This window comes from Oncorhynchus mykiss, chromosome 10 (genome assembly GCF_057628025.1).
Source record: "Oncorhynchus mykiss isolate SJ-2025 chromosome 10, ASM5762802v1, whole genome shotgun sequence".
Classification (NCBI taxonomy): Eukaryota; Metazoa; Chordata; class Actinopteri; order Salmoniformes; family Salmonidae; genus Oncorhynchus; species Oncorhynchus mykiss.
This window is the reverse complement of record NC_143031.1, coordinates 4,428,210-4,444,328: the sequence shown is the minus strand read 5'-3', so window position 1 is coordinate 4,444,328 and position 16,119 is coordinate 4,428,210. Positions and strand designations below refer to the sequence as shown.

The window sequence follows — 16,119 nt, the reverse complement described above, 5'->3', positions numbered from 1 at the left end:
AGCACGTGCTACGGGTGGGTGTTGATATGGTGACCAGTGAGCTGAGATAAGGCGGGGCTTTACCTAGCAAAGACTTATAGATGACCTGGAGCCAGTGGGTCTGGCGAAGAATATGTAGCGAGGGCCAGCAAGCGAGAGCATTCAAGTTGCAGTGGTGGGTAGTGTATGGGGCTTTGGTGACAAAACAGAGGCACTGTGATAGACTGCATCCAGTTTGCTGAGTAGAGTGTTGGAAGCAATTTTATAAATGACATCACTGAAGTCAAGGATTGGTAGGATAGTCAGCTTTACGAGGGTATGTTTGGAAGCATGAATGAGGGAGGCTTTGTTGCGATATTGGAAGACGATTCTAGATTTAATTTTGGATTGGAGATGCTTAATGGAGTCTGAAAGGAGAGTTTACAATCTAGTCAGACACCTAGGTACATATAGTTGTCCACATATAAGTCAGAACCGTCCAGAGAAGTGGTGCTAGTCGGACGGGCGGGTGGAGGATTGATCGGTTGAAGAGCATGCATTTAGTTTTACTAGCATTTAAGAGCAGTTGGAGGCCACGGAAGGAGTATTGTATGGCATTGAAGCTCGTTTGGAGGTTTGTTAACACAGTGTCCAAAGAAGGGCCAGAAGTATACAGAATGGTGTCGTCTGTGTAGAGGTGGATCAAAGAATCACCAGCAGCAAGAGCGACATCATTGATGTATACGGAGAAGAGAGTCAGCCTGAGAATTGAACCCTGTTGCACCCACATGGAGACTGTCAGAGGTCCGGACAACAGGCCCTCCGATTTGAAACCCTGAACTCTGTCTGAGAAGTAGTTAGTGAACCAGGCGAGGCAGTCATTAGAGAAACCAAGGCTGTTGAGTCTGCTGATAAGAATACGGTGATTGACCGAGTCGAAAGCCTTGGCCAGATCGATGACGACAGCTGCACAGTATTGTCTCTTATCAATGGCGGTTATGATGTTGTTTAGGACCTTGAGCGTGACTGAGGTGCACCCATGACCAGCTCGGAAACCGGATTGTATAGCGGAAAATGTACGGTGGGATTCGAAATGGTCAGTGATCTGTTTGTTAACTTGGCTTTCAAAGACTTTAAAAGGGCAGGGCAGGATGGATATAGGTCTGTAACAGTTTGGGTCTAGAGGCAGGGCAGGATGGATATAGGTCTGTAACAGTTTGGGTCTAGAGGCAGGGCAGGATGGATATGACTTTTTAAAGAACAACCAGGCATCCTCTACTGACGGGATGAGGTCAATATCCTTCCAGGATGCCCGGGCCAGGTCGATTAGAAAGGCCTGCTTGCAGAAGTGTTTTAGGGAGCGTTTGACAGTGATGAGGGGTGGTCTTTGACCGCGGACCCATAATGGACGCAAGCAATGAGACAGTGATCGCTGCGTGAAAACAGCAGAGGTGTATTTAGAGGGCAAGTTGGTCAGGATGGCATCTATGAGGGTGCCCATGTTTACGGATTTAGGGTTGTACCTGGTAGGTTCCTTGATAATTTGTGTAAGATTGAGGACATATAGCTCAGATTGTAGGACGGCCGGGGTGTTAAGCATATCCCAGATTAGGTCACCTAACAGAACAAACTCTGAAGATAGATGGAGGACAATCAATTCACATATGGTGTCCAGGGCACAGCTAGGAGCTGAGGAGGGTCTGTAACAAGTGGCAACAGTGAGATACTTATTTCTGGAGAGATGGATTTTTTAAAAGTAGAAGCTCGAACTGTTTGGGTTCGAGCTTAGACCTGGATAGTGTGACAGAACTCTGCAGGTTATCTCTGGGGTAGATTGCAACTCCGCCCCCTTTTAGCAGTTCTATCTTGACGGAAAATGTTGTAGTCGGGGATGATAATTTCAGAATTTTTGGTGGCCTTCCTGAGCCAGGATTAAGACACAGCTAGAACATCAGGGTTGGCAGAGTGTTCTAAAGCAGTGAATAAAACAAACTTAGGGAGGAGGCTTCTAATGTTAACATGCATGAAACCAAGGCTATTACGGTTACACCCAGTAGATATGGGAGTTGATCAACGTTGGGTTTGTTTTCAAATTCTTTATGGAGCTGTGTAATCTGAGGTAAATACTACGTGTCTCTGATATGGTAATACATTTGGCAGGAGGATAGAAATTCCACCTTGGGCATATAGCCTGTTTTCTCTTGAGAGCCAGGTCTGCCAATGGCATTTTTTCATGATAGCAAGGCTATGCTCACTGAGTCTGTACATAGTCAAAGCTTTCCTTAATTTTGGGGTCAGTCACAGTGATCAGGTATTCTGCCGCTGTGTGCTCTCTGTTTAGGGCCAAATAACATTCCAGTTTGCTCTGTTTTTTTTTGTTAATTCTTTCCAATGTGTCAAGTAATTATCTTTTTGTTTTCTCATGATTTGGTTGTGTCTAATTGTGTTGCTGTCCTGGGGCTCTGTGGGGTCTGTTTGTGTTTGTTATCAGTCCTCGTACCAGCTGGCAGAGGGGACTATTCTCATGGTGAATCTCTCTGTATTTAGGGCTTTGTTATGTAAGACTTGAGAATCTTATTTTTAGGTGGTTAAAGAATTTGATTGTTCTATTCTTGATTTTAATAATTAGCGGAAATCGTTCTAATTTAGTTATGCATAGATTTGTTGGTGTTTTAAGTTGTACACTGAGGATGTTTTTGCAGAATTCTGCACTCAGTCTAAATTTGGTGTTTGTCCCATTTTGTGATTTCTTGATTGGTGAGCGGACCCCAGACCTCACAACCATAAAGGGCAATGGGTTCTATAACTGATTCAAGTATTTTTAGCCAGATCCAAATTGGGATGTGAGATTTATACATTTCTATTGATGGCATAGAATGCCCTTCTTGCCTTGTCTCTCAGCTCATTCACAGCTTTGTGGAAGTTACCTGTGGCGCTGATGTTTAGGTCAAGGTACATATCATTTTTTTGTGTGTTCTAGGGCAACAGTTTCTAGATGGAATTAGTATTTGTTGTCCTGGCAACTGGACCTTTTTTTGGGAACACCATTATTTTTGCCTCACTAATTTCACTGTCAGGGCCCAAGTCTGATAGAATCTGTGCAAAATATCTAAGTGCTGCTGTGCACCCTACTTGGTTGGGGACGGAAGCACCAGATCATCAGCAAACAGTAAACATTTTACTTCAACTAGGTTGAGGTCGGGTGCTGCAGACTGTTCTAGAGCCCTCACCAATTCATTGATGTACATACACCACATGGCATACATAAACATCAAAAGTATGTGGACACCTGCTCATCAAACATCTTACAAAATCATGGCGTTCATATAGAGTTGGATCCCCCTTTGCTGCTATAACATCCTCCACACTAGCTGTTGGAACATTGCTGCTGGTGACTTGCTTCCATTCGGCCACAAGAGCATTGGTGAGGTCGGACATTGATTAAGGGCGATTAGGCCTGGCTCACAGGCGAAGTTCCAATTCATCCCAAAGGTGTTCAATGGGCTTGAGGTCAGGGCTCTGTGTTGGCCAGTCAAGTTCTTTCACAAAGATCTCGACAAACCATTTCTGTATGGACCTTTGTGCACAGGGTGACTGTCGTGCTGAAACAGGAAAGGGCCTTACCCAAACTGTTGCCACAAAGTTGGAAGCACAGAATTGTCTAGAATGTCATCATATGCTGTAGCGTTAAGCTTTCCCTTCACTGGAACTAAGGGGCCCGAACAATGAAAAACAGCCCCAGAACATTATTCCTCCTCGACCAAACTTTACAGTTGGCACTATGCATTTGGGGAGGCAGCGTTCTCCTGGCATCCGATGGTGAAGCGTGATTCATCACTCCAGAGAACACGTTTCCACTGCTCCAGAGTCCAATGGCGGGGAGCTTTACACCACTCCAGCCGAAGCTTGGCATTGCGATGCTGATCTCGGCCATGGAAACTCATTTAAATAAAGCTCCTGACGAACAGTTTGGAACTTGGTAGTGAGTGTTGCAACCGAGGACAGACAATTTTTTCAGCGATACTTCAGCACTCAGCACTCGGCGGTTCCGTTCTGTGAGCTTACGTGTTCTACACCTTTGAGGTTGAGCCTTCGTTGCTCGTAGACATTTCCACTTCACAATAACTGGGGAAGCTCTAGCAGGGCCGAAATTTGACAAACGTGATGTCATCATATGACGGTGCCACATTGAAAGTCACTGAGCTCTTCAAGTAAGGACATTTTACTGCCACGTGTTTGTCTATGGAGATTGCATGGCTGTGTGCTCGATTTTAAAGACCTGTCGGCAACGTGTGTGACTGAAATAGCCAAATCCACTCATTTGAAGGGATGGCCACATATGTTTGTATATATAGTGTATGTGGGGGAGGTGTGTTTGTGTAGTGACTATAACTGCCTTGGAAGTGAGGGATCTAACATTAAGTAGCCCTATTTTGAGATGTGAGTTATCACAATCTCTTTCAATAATGTCAGGAATGGAGGAGGTCTTTATCCTAGTGAGATTGCTAAGGCGAACACCGACATGTTTAGTTTTGCCCAACCTAGGTCGAGGCACAGATTCGGTCTCAATGGGGATAGCTGAGCTGACTACACTGACTGTGCTAGCAGCAGACTCCACTAAGCTGGCAGGCTGGCTAACAGCCTATTGCCTGGCCTGCACCGCTGCCTGGCCTATTTCATTGTGGAGCTAGATACGGTATGTGCGTAGGATACCTACTGTTTGTGTGTGAATGTAAGTGTGTAAGGAGCCAGTATAAAATGAATGGTTTTGTATTGTGGACTTCAGAACATTCTCGTGAATAAACATTTGACTATTGTAGGCTGGGCCTCTGTCTGTTTTCATTTCAACCAGTATCTTACAAATTCTGGGTTGCAGACTGAGTAGTTAATTGGAGTTCCGTTTATGAACATTGAAAACATTCTCTTAACAGGGAGTTAGAGCCCTGTCTATGTTGGTAGATAATATGAGAGCACCCCTCCAGCTAGGATGGAGTCCGTCACTCCTCAGCAGGCCAGGCTTGGTCCTGTTTGTGGGTGAGTCCCAGAAAGAGGGCCAATTATCTACAAATTCTATCTTTTGGGAAAGGCAGAAAACAGTTTTCAACCAGAGATTGAGTTGTGAGACTCTGCTGTAGAGCTCATCACTCCCCCTAACTGGGACGGGGGCCAGAGACAATTACTCGATGCCGACACATCGTTCTAGCTGATTTACACGCTGAAGCTATGTTGTGCTTGGTGACCTCTGACTGTTTAATCCTAACATCGTTTGTGCCGACGTGGAAAACAATATCCCTAATCTCTCAAAACTCGCCAGTTTTCGCCTTTGCCAGCACCATTTTCAAATTAGTCCTAACGTCAGTAGCCTTGTCCCCTGGTAAACAGTGTATGTTCACTGGATGATTCATTTTAAGTCTAATACCGCGGGTAATGTAGTCGCCAATGACTAGGGTTTTCAATTTGTCAGAGCTAATGGTGGGAAGCTTCGGCGTCTCAGACCCCGTAACGTGAGGAGTAGAGACCAGAGAAGGCTCGGCCTCTGACTCCGACCCGTTTCTTAATGGGGAGACCCGGTTGAAAGTTTCTGTCGGCTGAATGAGTGACACCGGTTGAGCATTCCTACAGCATTTCCCTCCAGAATCAATGTGAAAGTTGTCCGGCCGCGGGGACCATGCGAGGGGATTTATACTAACGTTACTATCTGTACTTACTGGTGGCACAGACGCTGTTTCATCCTTTCCTACACTGAAATGACCCTTGCCTAATGATTGCGTCTGAAGCTGGGCTTGGCTACTGGTTGGCTGGTGGAGGTCCTGTAGAACCACGTCCAGATAAAGCATCATGTTAATGTTACTACTGGTTGGCTGGTGGAGGTCCTGTAGAACCACGTCCAGATAAAGCATCATGTTAATGTTACTACTGGTTGGCTGGTGGAGGTCCTGTAGAACCACGTCCAGATAAAGCATCATGTTAATGTTACTACTGGTTGGCTGGTGGAGGTCCTGATGAACCACGTCCAGATAAAGCATCATGTTAATGTTACTACTGGTTGGCTGGTGGAGGTCCTGTAGAACCACGTCCAGATAAAGCATCATGTTAATGTTACTACTGGTTGGCTGGTGGAGGTCCTGTAGAACCACGTCCAGATAAAGCATCATGTTAATGTTACTACTGGTTGGCTGGTGGAGGTCCTGTAGAACCACGTCCAGATAAAGCATCATGTTTATGTTACTACTGGTTGGCTGGTGGAGGTCCTGTAGAACCACGTCCAGATAAAGCATCATGTTAATGTTACTACTGGTTGGCTGGTGGAGGTCCTGTAGAACCATGTCCAGATAAAGCATCATGTTAATGTTACTACTGGTTGGCTGGTGGAGGTCCTGTAGAACCACGTCCAGATAAAGCATCATGTTAATGTTACTACTGGTTGGCTGGTGGAGGTCCTGTAGAACCACGTCCAGATAAAGCATCATGTTAATGTTACTACTGGTTGGCTGGTGGAGGTCCTGTAGAACCACGTCCAGATAAAGCATCATGTTAATGCTACTACTGTAAAAAGCATCTGGAGTGAAAGATGAATTGTAACGAGTGAAAACGTTGAATGAAAAAAGTTGAGGGATGGAACAGCAAAAATATATATAAACTGTTTATTAAAAAGTCTAAACCGTAAAGTAAGGTTAGCAACAAAACGCACAGCAGCACGTAGACAAGTCTACAAGTTGTGACCGGAAATGAAGATAACACATCTAGATGTGAGGGTTAAGATGTGATAAGATGTGAGGGGGAGGTGTGGTAAGATGTGAGGGGGGAGGTGTGGTGAGATGTGAGGGGGAAGTGTGATGAGATGTGAGGGGAGGTGTGGTGAGATGTGAGGGGGAGGTGTGATAAGTAGTGAGGGGGAGGTTTGATAAGTAGTGAGGGGGAGGTTTGATAAGTAGTGAGGGGGAGGTGTGATAAGTAGTGAGGGGGAGGTGTGATAAGTAGTGAGGGGGAGGTGTGATAAGTAGTGAGGGGGAGATGTGATAAGTAGTGAGTGGGAGATGTGATAAGTAGTGAGGGGGAGATGTGATACGTAGTGAGGGGGTGGTGTGATACGTAGTGAGGGGGTGGTGTGATACGTAGTGAGGGGGAGGTGTGATAAGTAGTGAGGAAGAGATGTGATAAGTAGTGAGGAAGAGATGTGATAAGTAGTTAGGTGAGGTGTGATACGTAGTGAGGGGAGGTGTGATAAGTAGTGAGGGGGATATGTGAGGGGGAGGTGTGGTAAGATGTGAGGGGGAGGTGTGGTAAGATGTGAGGGGGAGGTGTGGTAAGATGTGAGGGGGAGGTGTGATAAGTAGTGAGGGGGAGGTGTGATAAGTAGTGAGGGGGAGATGTGATAAGTAGTGAAGGGGAGATGTGATAAGTAGTGAGGGGGAGATGTGATAAGTAGTGAGGGGGAGATGTGATAAGTAGTCAGGGGGAGATGTGATAAGTAGTGAGGGGGAGACGTGATAAGTAGTGAGGGGGAGACGTGATAAGTAGTGAGGGGAGGTGTGACAAGTAGTGAGGGGAGGTGTGACAAGTAGTGAGGGGAGGTGTGATAAGTAGTGAGGGGGAGATGTGATACGTAGTGAGGGGAGGTGTGATAAGTAGTGGGGGGAGATGTGATACTTGGTGTTTCTGCCTCTCTGTGCCTGGGGGACTGTCTGGAAGTTTTTAATTTGGTTGATGTGACTCAGACACTCACTCACTGTGTGTGTGTGTGTGTGTGTGTGTGTGTGTGTGTGTGTGTGTGATAAGTAGTTGAAACCATTAAACCATAGTAATTCTCTCTTTCCCCGTTAGCCTCCTGATGAACAACAGGATTCATGCTCTTCCTGTTCGCTCTTTTCAGACTCTGGTGCTGCTGGAGGAGCTGTGAGTACAAATCACTCCCTCATTCTGGGTTGTCCGTCCCAAATGGACGCCTGTTCTCTTTGTAGTGTGCTACTGTTGAACAGAGCTCTATGGGCCTTGGTAAAATATAGTGCACTATATACGGAAAAGGGCTCATTTGGGATGCACATCTGATACACTGACATGTCAGTCTTTTATAAACTGAAAAAAATTATACTCAATGGATGAACCTCAGTAGCTTGAAGCGTGTACTAAATTACATAGTAAACCGCTGCAAGGAGGGAGAAGTGAAGGAGGGGGATTTCTGCTATTTCATCCAATTTCACCTTTCGTTTATTTTAATCTGTTTTTCTCTCTCTCTCTCTCTCTCTCTCTCTCTCTCGCTGTCTCTCGCTGTCTCTCTCTCTGTCTCTCTCTCTCTCTCTGTCTCTCTCTCTCTCTATCTCTCTCTCTCTCTCTCTCTCTCTGTCTCTCTCTCGCTGTCTCTCTCTCTCTCTCGCTGTCTCTCTCTCTCTCTCTCTCTCTCTCTCGCTGTCTCTCTCTCTCTCTCTCTCGCTGTCTCTCTCTCTCTCTCTCTCTCTCTCTCTCGCTGTCTCTCTCTCTCTCTCTCTCTCTCTCTCTCGCTGTCTCTCTCTCTCGCTGTCTCTCTCTCTCTCTCGCTGTCTATCTCTCTCTCTCTCTCTCTCTCTCTTTCTCTCTCGCTCTCTCTCTGTCTCTCTCTCTCGCTGTCTCTCTCTCTCTCTCTTTCTCTCTCTCTCTCGCTGTCTCTCTCTCGCTGTCTCTCTCTCTCTCGCTGTCTCTCTCTCTCTCTCTCTCTGTCTCTCTCTCTCTCTCTGTCTCTCTCTCCTTCTCTCTCCCTTGCCCCCTCCTCCCCTCTCTCCCGTGGCTCTCTTCCTACTCTCCCTGTTTTTTAGAGACCTGTCCAACAACCGGATTAAGGAGCTCCCCAAAAACACCTTTAAGAGTTTAAAGTCCCTCGTCAAATTGTGAGTCACAAAATCTGTGTCCCTATTCCCTTTGTTCTCTGGTCGAAACTAGTGCACTATATAGAGAGTAGGGTGCCATTTGGGACAACTTTGGTCAAAACTAGTGCACTATATAGTGCAGGTTTCCTCAACTGGCGGCCCCCTAAGATATTTGAGCAAAACGATTATAAATGTCTGTCACGCCCTTCCATAGTTTACTTTGTATTTTCTATGTTTTGATTGGTCAGGGTGTGATCTGAGTGGGCATTCTATGTTTCATGTCTTGTTTGTCTATTTCTATGTTCAGCCTGATATGGTTCTCAGTCAGAGGCAGGTGTTCGTCATTGTCTCTGATTGGGAACCATATTTAGGTAGCCTGGGTTTCACTGTGTGTTTGTGGGTGATTGTTCCTGTCTATGTGTTTTCACCAGATAGGCTGTTTAGGTTTTCGTTACGTTCATCACGTTCTTTATTTTGTAGTGTTTGTATTGATTCGTGTTTTACGTTTGTTCATTAAAACATGGATCGCAATCTACACGCTGCATTTTGGTCCGATCCTTGTTCTACCTCTTCATCAGAGGAGGAGATAGAAGAAAACCGTTACAGAATCACCCACCACCAACGGACCAAGCAGCGTGTCAACAGGCAGCAGCAGCAGCGTAAAGAGGAATGGACATGGGAGGACGTTTTGGATGGCAAGGGCTGTTACACTTGGGAGGAGATACTGGCTGGAAGAGATCGCCTCCCATGGGAACAGGTGGAGGCACTTAGGAGAGCAGAGGCAGCCGGAGAGAGGAGCCGGCGATATGAGGGAACACGGCTGGCAAGGAAGCCCGAGAGGCAGCCCCAAAAATTTCTTGGGGGGGGGCTAACAGGGAGTATGGCTACGCCAGGTAGGAGACCTGGGCAGACTCCCTGTGCTTACCGGGGGGCTAGAGAGACCGGACAGGCACCGTGTTATGCAGTGGTGCGCACGGTGTCTCCAGTGCGGGTGCATAGCCCTGTGCGGTATATTCCAGCTCCGCGTGTCTGCCGGGCTAGATTGAGCGTCGAGCCTAATGCCATGAAGCCGGCTCTACGCAGCTGGTCCCCAGTGCGTCTCCTTGGGCCGGTTTACATGGCACCAGCCTTGCGCTCGGTGTCTCCGGTTCGCCTGCATAGTCCAGTGCGGGCTATTCCACCTCGCCGCACTGGCAGGGCGACCGTGAGCATTCAACCAGGTAAGGTTGGGCAGGCTCGGTGCTCAAGAGCTCCAGTGCGCCTGCACGGTCCGGTTTTTCCAGTACCACCTCCACACCCCAGCCCTCCGGTAGCAGCTCCCCGCACCAGGCTTCCTGTGCGTGTCCTCGGCCCAGTACCACCAGTGCCAGCACCACGCATCAGGCCTACAGTGCGCCTCGCCTGTCCAGCGCTGCCAGAGCCTCCCTCCTCTTCAGCGCTGTCGGAGTCTCCCGCCTGTTTAGCGCTGTCAGAGCTTTCCGCCTCTACAGCGCTGCCGGAGTCTCCCGCCTGTTCGGAACTGCCAGTTTGCAAGGAGCTGCCAGTTTGCAAGGAGCTGCCAGTTTGCAAGGAGCTGCCAGTTTGCAAGGAGCTGCCAGTTTGCAAGGAGCTGCCAGTCTGCATGGAGCTGCCAGTCTGCATGGAGCTGCCAGTCTGCATGGAGCTGCCAGTCTGCAAGGAGCTGCCAATCTGCAAGGAGCCGCCAGAGCTGCCTTTCTGCAGGATGCCGCCAAAGCTGCCAGTCTGCAAGGAGCCGCCAGAGCTGCCAGTCTGCAAGGAGCCGCCAGAGCTGCCAGTTAGCATGGAGCAGCCAGAGCCGCCAGTCAGCATGGAGCAGCCAGGGCCGCCAGTCAGCATGGAGCAGCCAGGGCCGCCAGTCAGCATGGAGCAGCCAGGGCCGCCAGTCAGCATGGAGCAGTCAGTCAGCATGGAGCAGCCGGAGCAGCCAGTCAGCATGGAGCAGCCGGAGCAGCCAGTCAGCATGGAGCAGCCAGAGCAGCCAGTCAGCATGGAGCAGCCAGAGCTGCCAGTCAGCATGGAGCAGCCAGTCAGCATGGAGCAGCCAGAGCTGCCAGTCAGCATGGAGCAGCCAGTCAGCACGGAGCAGCCAGAGCTGTCAGTCAACCAGACTCTTCCAGATCTGCCAGTCGACCAGACTCTTCCAGATCTGCCAGTCGACCAGACTCTTCCAGATCTGCCAGTCGACCAGACTCTTCCAGATCTGCCAGTCGTCCAGACTCTTCCAGATCTGCCAGTCGTCCAGACTCTTCCAGATCTGCCAGTCGACCAGACTCTTCCAGATCTGCCAGTCGACCAGACTCTTCCAGATCTGCCAGTCGACCAGACTCTTCCAGATCTGCCAGTCGACCAGACTCTTCCAGATCTGCCAGTCGACCAGACTCTTCCAGATCTGCCAGTCGACCAGACTCTTCCAGATCTGCCAGTCGACCAGACTCTTCCAGATCTGCCAGTCGACCAGACTCTTCCAGATCTGCCAGTCGACCAGACTCTCCCAGATCTGCCAGTCGACCAGACTCTCCCAGATCCGCCAGTCGACCAGATTCTCCCAGATCCGCCAGTCGACCAGATTCTCCCAGATCCGCCAGTCGACCAGATTCTCCCAGATCTGCTAGTCGACCAGGATCTGCTGAAACCGCCAGCCAGCCAGGTTCTGGTAGTTTCTACTACCTGCCTGGGCTTCCTCTCAGTGCTGAGCTTCTTCTCAGTGCTGAGCTTCCTCTCAGTGCTGAGCTACCCATCTGTCCCGAGTTACCTCTGTCCCGAGCTGTCCCTCTGTCCCATGTTATCATTGTGGTGGGTAACCTATTTAGGGACGTTTAGGAGGGGGATTAAAACTGTCATGGAGTGGGGTCCACGTCCAGCGCCAGAGCCGCCACCGCGGACAGATGCCCACCCAGACCCTCCCCTATAGGTTCAGGTTTTGCGGCCGGAGTCCGCACCTTGGGGGGGGGGTACTGTCACGCCCTTCCATAGTTTACTTTGTATTTTCTATGTTTTGATTGGTCAGGGTGTGATCTGAGTGGGCATTCTATGTTTCATGTCTTGTTTGTCTATTTCTATGTTCAGCCTGATATGGTTCTCAGTCAGAGGCAGGTGTTCGTCATTGTCTCTGATTGGGAACCATATTTAGGTAGCCTGGGTTTCACTGTGTGTTTGTGGGTGATTGTTCCTGTCTATGTGTTTTCACCAGATAGGCTGTTTAGGTTTTCGTTACGTTCATCACGTTCTTTATTTTGTAGTGTTTGTATTGATTCGTGTTTTACGTTTGTTCATTAAAACATGGATCGCAATCTACACGCTGCATTTTGGTCCGATCCTTGTTCTACCTCTTCATCAGAGGAGGAGATAGAAGAAAACCGTTACAATGTCAAAAAAATATATTGCTCATAAATACATTGTTGGACATCAAAGACTGGAAAAACAACAACAATTCAGCTCCAAGTGATTTCAATTTTTTGGAAAATTTGTTACAAAGTATTCCCACATGTTGTAGAGCGATACATATGTGATTATATACACATGCAAGCAAGGTTTGAAATCATTATGTTTTAATCAAATGTTATATCTGTTTGGGTTTCTTGTGATCAATTTGCAGCCTACAAATTATTTGTAATTATTTTGCGGCCCATTGACCATCTGATCAAGAAAGAATTGTCCTGTGGCTAAATCTAGTTGAAAGCCGTGGGGCTTTCCTTAACCACAGCCATACTCTGGACTGGGTTATTACCAAGGGGCTTTCCTTAACCACAGCCATACTCTGGAATGGGTTATTACCAAGGGGCTTTCTACTGGGACCACCCATAACCACAGCCATACTCTGGACCTGGTTATTACCAAGGGGCTTTCTACTGGGACCACCCATAACCACAGCCATACTCTGGACCTGGTTATTACCAAGGGGCTTTCCCTAACCACAGCCATACTCTGGACCAGGTTATTACCAAGGGGCTTTCCTTAACCACAGCCATACTCTGGACCGGGTTATTACCAAGGGGCTTTCCTTAACCACAGCCATACTCTGGAACGGGTTATTACCAAGGGGCTTTCCTTAACTACAGCCATACTCTGAACCTGGTTATTACCAAGGGGCTTTCTACTGGATACACCCATAACCACAGCCATACTCTGGACCTGGTTATTGCCAAGGGGCTTTCTACTAGGCCCACCCATAACCACAGCCATACTCTGGTCCTGGTTATTACCAAGGAGCTTTCTACTGGGCCCACCCATAACCACAGCCATACTCTGGACCTGGTTATTACCAAGGGGCTTTCTACTGGGCCCACCCATAACCACAGCCACACTCTGGACCTGGTTATTACCAAGGGGCTTTCTATTGGACCAAATATTACCAAGGGGCTTTCTACTGGACCTGGTTATTACCAAGGGGCTTTCTACTGGGCCCACCCATAACCACTGCCACACTCTGGACCTGGTTATTACCAAGGGGCTTTCTATTGGACCAAATATTACCAAGGGGCTTTCTACTGGGTCCACCCATAACCACAGCCATACTCTGGACCTGGTTATTACCAAGGGGCTTTCTACTGGGCCCACCCATAACTACAGCCATACTCTGGACCTAGTTATTACCAAGGGGCTTCCTACTGGGCCCACCCATAACTACAGCCATACTCTGAACCTGGTTATTACCAAGGGGCTTTCTACTGGATACACCCATAACCACAGCCATACTCTGGACCTGGTTATTGCCAAGGGGCTTTCTACTAGGCCCACCCATAACCACAGCCATACTCTGGACCTAGTTATTACCAAGGGGCTTCCTACTGGGCCCACCCATAACTACAGCCATACTCTGAACCTGGTTATTACCAAGGGGCTTTCTACTGGATACACCCATAACCACAGCCATACTCTGGACCTGGTTATTGCCAAGGGGCTTTCTACTAGGCCCACCCATAACCACAGCCACACTCTGGACCTGGTTATTACCAAGGGGCTTTCTATTGGACCAAATATTACCAAGGGGCTTTCTACTGGGTCCACCCATAACCACAGCCATACTCTGGACCTGGTTATTACCAAGGGGCTTTCTACTGGGCCCACCCATAACTACAGCCATACTCTGGACCTAGTTATTACCAAGGGGCTTCCTACTGGGCCCACCCATAACTACAGCCATACTCTGAACCTGGTTATTACCAAGGGGCTTTCTACTGGATACACCCATAACCACAGCCATACTCTGGACCTGGTTATTGCCAAGGGGCTTTCTACTAGGCCCACCCATAACCACAGCCATACTCTGGTCCTGGTTATTACCAAGGGGCTTTCTACTAGGCCCACCCATAACCACAGCCATACTCTGGACCAGGTTATTACCAAGGGGCTTTCCTTAACCACAGCCATACTCTGGACCGGGTTATTACCAAGGGGCTTTCCTTAACCACAGCCATACTCTGGAACGGGTTATTACCAAGGGGCTTTCCTTAACTACAGCCATACTCTGAACCTGGTTATTACCAAGGGGCTTTCTACTGGATACACCCATAACCACAGCCATACTCTGGACCTGGTTATTGCCAAGGGGCTTTCTACTAGGCCCACCCATAACCACAGCCATACTCTGGTCCTGGTTATTACCAAGGGGCTTTCTACTAGGCCCACCCATAACCACAGCCATACTCTGGACCTGGTTATTACCAAGGGGTGGGAGCCTGGCGAGCTGGCCGAGGCGTGGGAGCCTGGCGAGCTGGCCGAGGCGTGGGAGCCTGGCGAGCCAGGCGGGGCAAGGGAACCTGGCGAGGGAGCCTGGCGAGGGAGCCTGGCGAGGGAGCCTGGCGAGGGAGCCGAGGGAGCCTGGCGAGGGAGCAGGGCGAGGGAGCCGAGGGAGCCTGGCGAGGGAGCAAGGCGAGGGAGCCGGGCGAGCCTGGCGAGGGAGCCGGGCGAGGGAGGCGAGAGCCTGGCGAGGGAGCCGGGCGAGGGAGGCGAGAGCCTGGAGAGCCGGGCGAGGGAGGCGAGAGCCTGGAGAGCCGGGCAAGGCGAGGGAGCCTGGAGAGCCGTTCGAGGCGAGGGAGCCTGGAGAGCCGGCCGAGGCGAGGGAGCCGGCGGAGGTGAGGGAGCCTGGCGAGGGAGTCTGGCGAGGCGAGGGAGCCTGGCGAGGGAGTCTGGCGAGGCGAGGGAGCCTGGCGAGGGAGTCTGGCGAGGCGAGGGAGCCTGGCGGGCTGAGGCAGCCTGGCGAGGGAGCCTGGCGGGCTGAGGCAGCCTGGCGAGGGAGCCTGGCGGGCTGAGGCAGCCTGGCGAGGGAGCCTGGCGGGCTGAGGCGAGGGAGCCTGGCTGGCTGATGCGAGGTAGCCTGGCGGGCTGAGGCAGGGCGAGGGAGCCTGGCGAGCCGGCCAAGGCATGGCGTGGGAGCCTGACGAGAAGGTCCCAGGCATGGTGTGGGTGCCTGGCGAGCCGTCCAAGGCTTGGCGTGGGAGCCGGGCGGGGCATGGCTAACAACTTCCGGCGCCGACATAGATGGCCGTCTCGCTTCGAGTTCCTAGGAAACTATGTAGTTTTTTGTTTTTTTACGTGTTATTTCTTACATTGGTACCCCAGGTCATCTTAGGTTTCATTACATACAGTCGAGTAGAACTACTGAATATAAGAGCAGCGTCAACTCACCATCAGTACGACCAAGAATATGACTTTCGCGAAGCGGATCCTGTGTTCTGCCTTCCACCCAGGACAACGGAATGGATCCCAGCCTGCGACCCAAAACAACGGCGTCGTAAAAGAGGCAAACGAAGCGGTCTTCTGGTCACGCTGCGGAGACGGGCACATCGCGCACCACTCCCTAGCATACTACTCGCCAATGTCCAGTCTCTTGACAACAAGGTTGATGAAATCCGAGCAAGGGTAGCATTCCAGAGGGACATCAGGCCTGTAACGTTCTTTGCTTCACGGAAACATGGCTCACTCGAGAGACTCTATCAGATTCGGTGCAGCCAGCTGGTTTCTCCACGCATCGCGCCGACAGAAACAAACATCTTTCTGATAAGAAGAGGGGCGGGGGCGTATGCTTTATGGTTAACGAGACGTAGTGTGGTCACATCAACATACAGGAACTCAAGTCCTTCTGTTCACCTGATTTAGAATTAGTCACAATCAAATGTCGACCACATTATCTACCAAGGGAATTCTCTTCGATTATAATCACAGCCGTATATATTCCCCCCCAAGCAGACACATCCATGGCTCTGAACAAACTTTATTTGACTCTTTGCAAACTGGAATCCACATATCAGCCCTGAGGCTGCAATCAATGGAGCTGGGGATTTTAACAAGGCTAATCTGA

General features: G+C 49.6%; 1 protein-coding gene across 1 annotated transcript in view; it reads left to right on the top strand.

Moving 5' to 3' along the window:
* The window catches only part of LOC110533265 (relaxin receptor 2-like), a 143,958-nt gene that overhangs the window by 92,151 nt on the left and 35,688 nt on the right, over positions 1–16,119 (top strand). The window contains exons 11-12 of the mRNA XM_090188785.1: positions 7,783–7,854; positions 8,748–8,819. Coding sequence (XP_090044911.1) covers positions 7,783–7,854; positions 8,748–8,819 — 144 coding nt within the window. The remainder of the gene's footprint in view (positions 1–7,782; positions 7,855–8,747; positions 8,820–16,119) is intronic.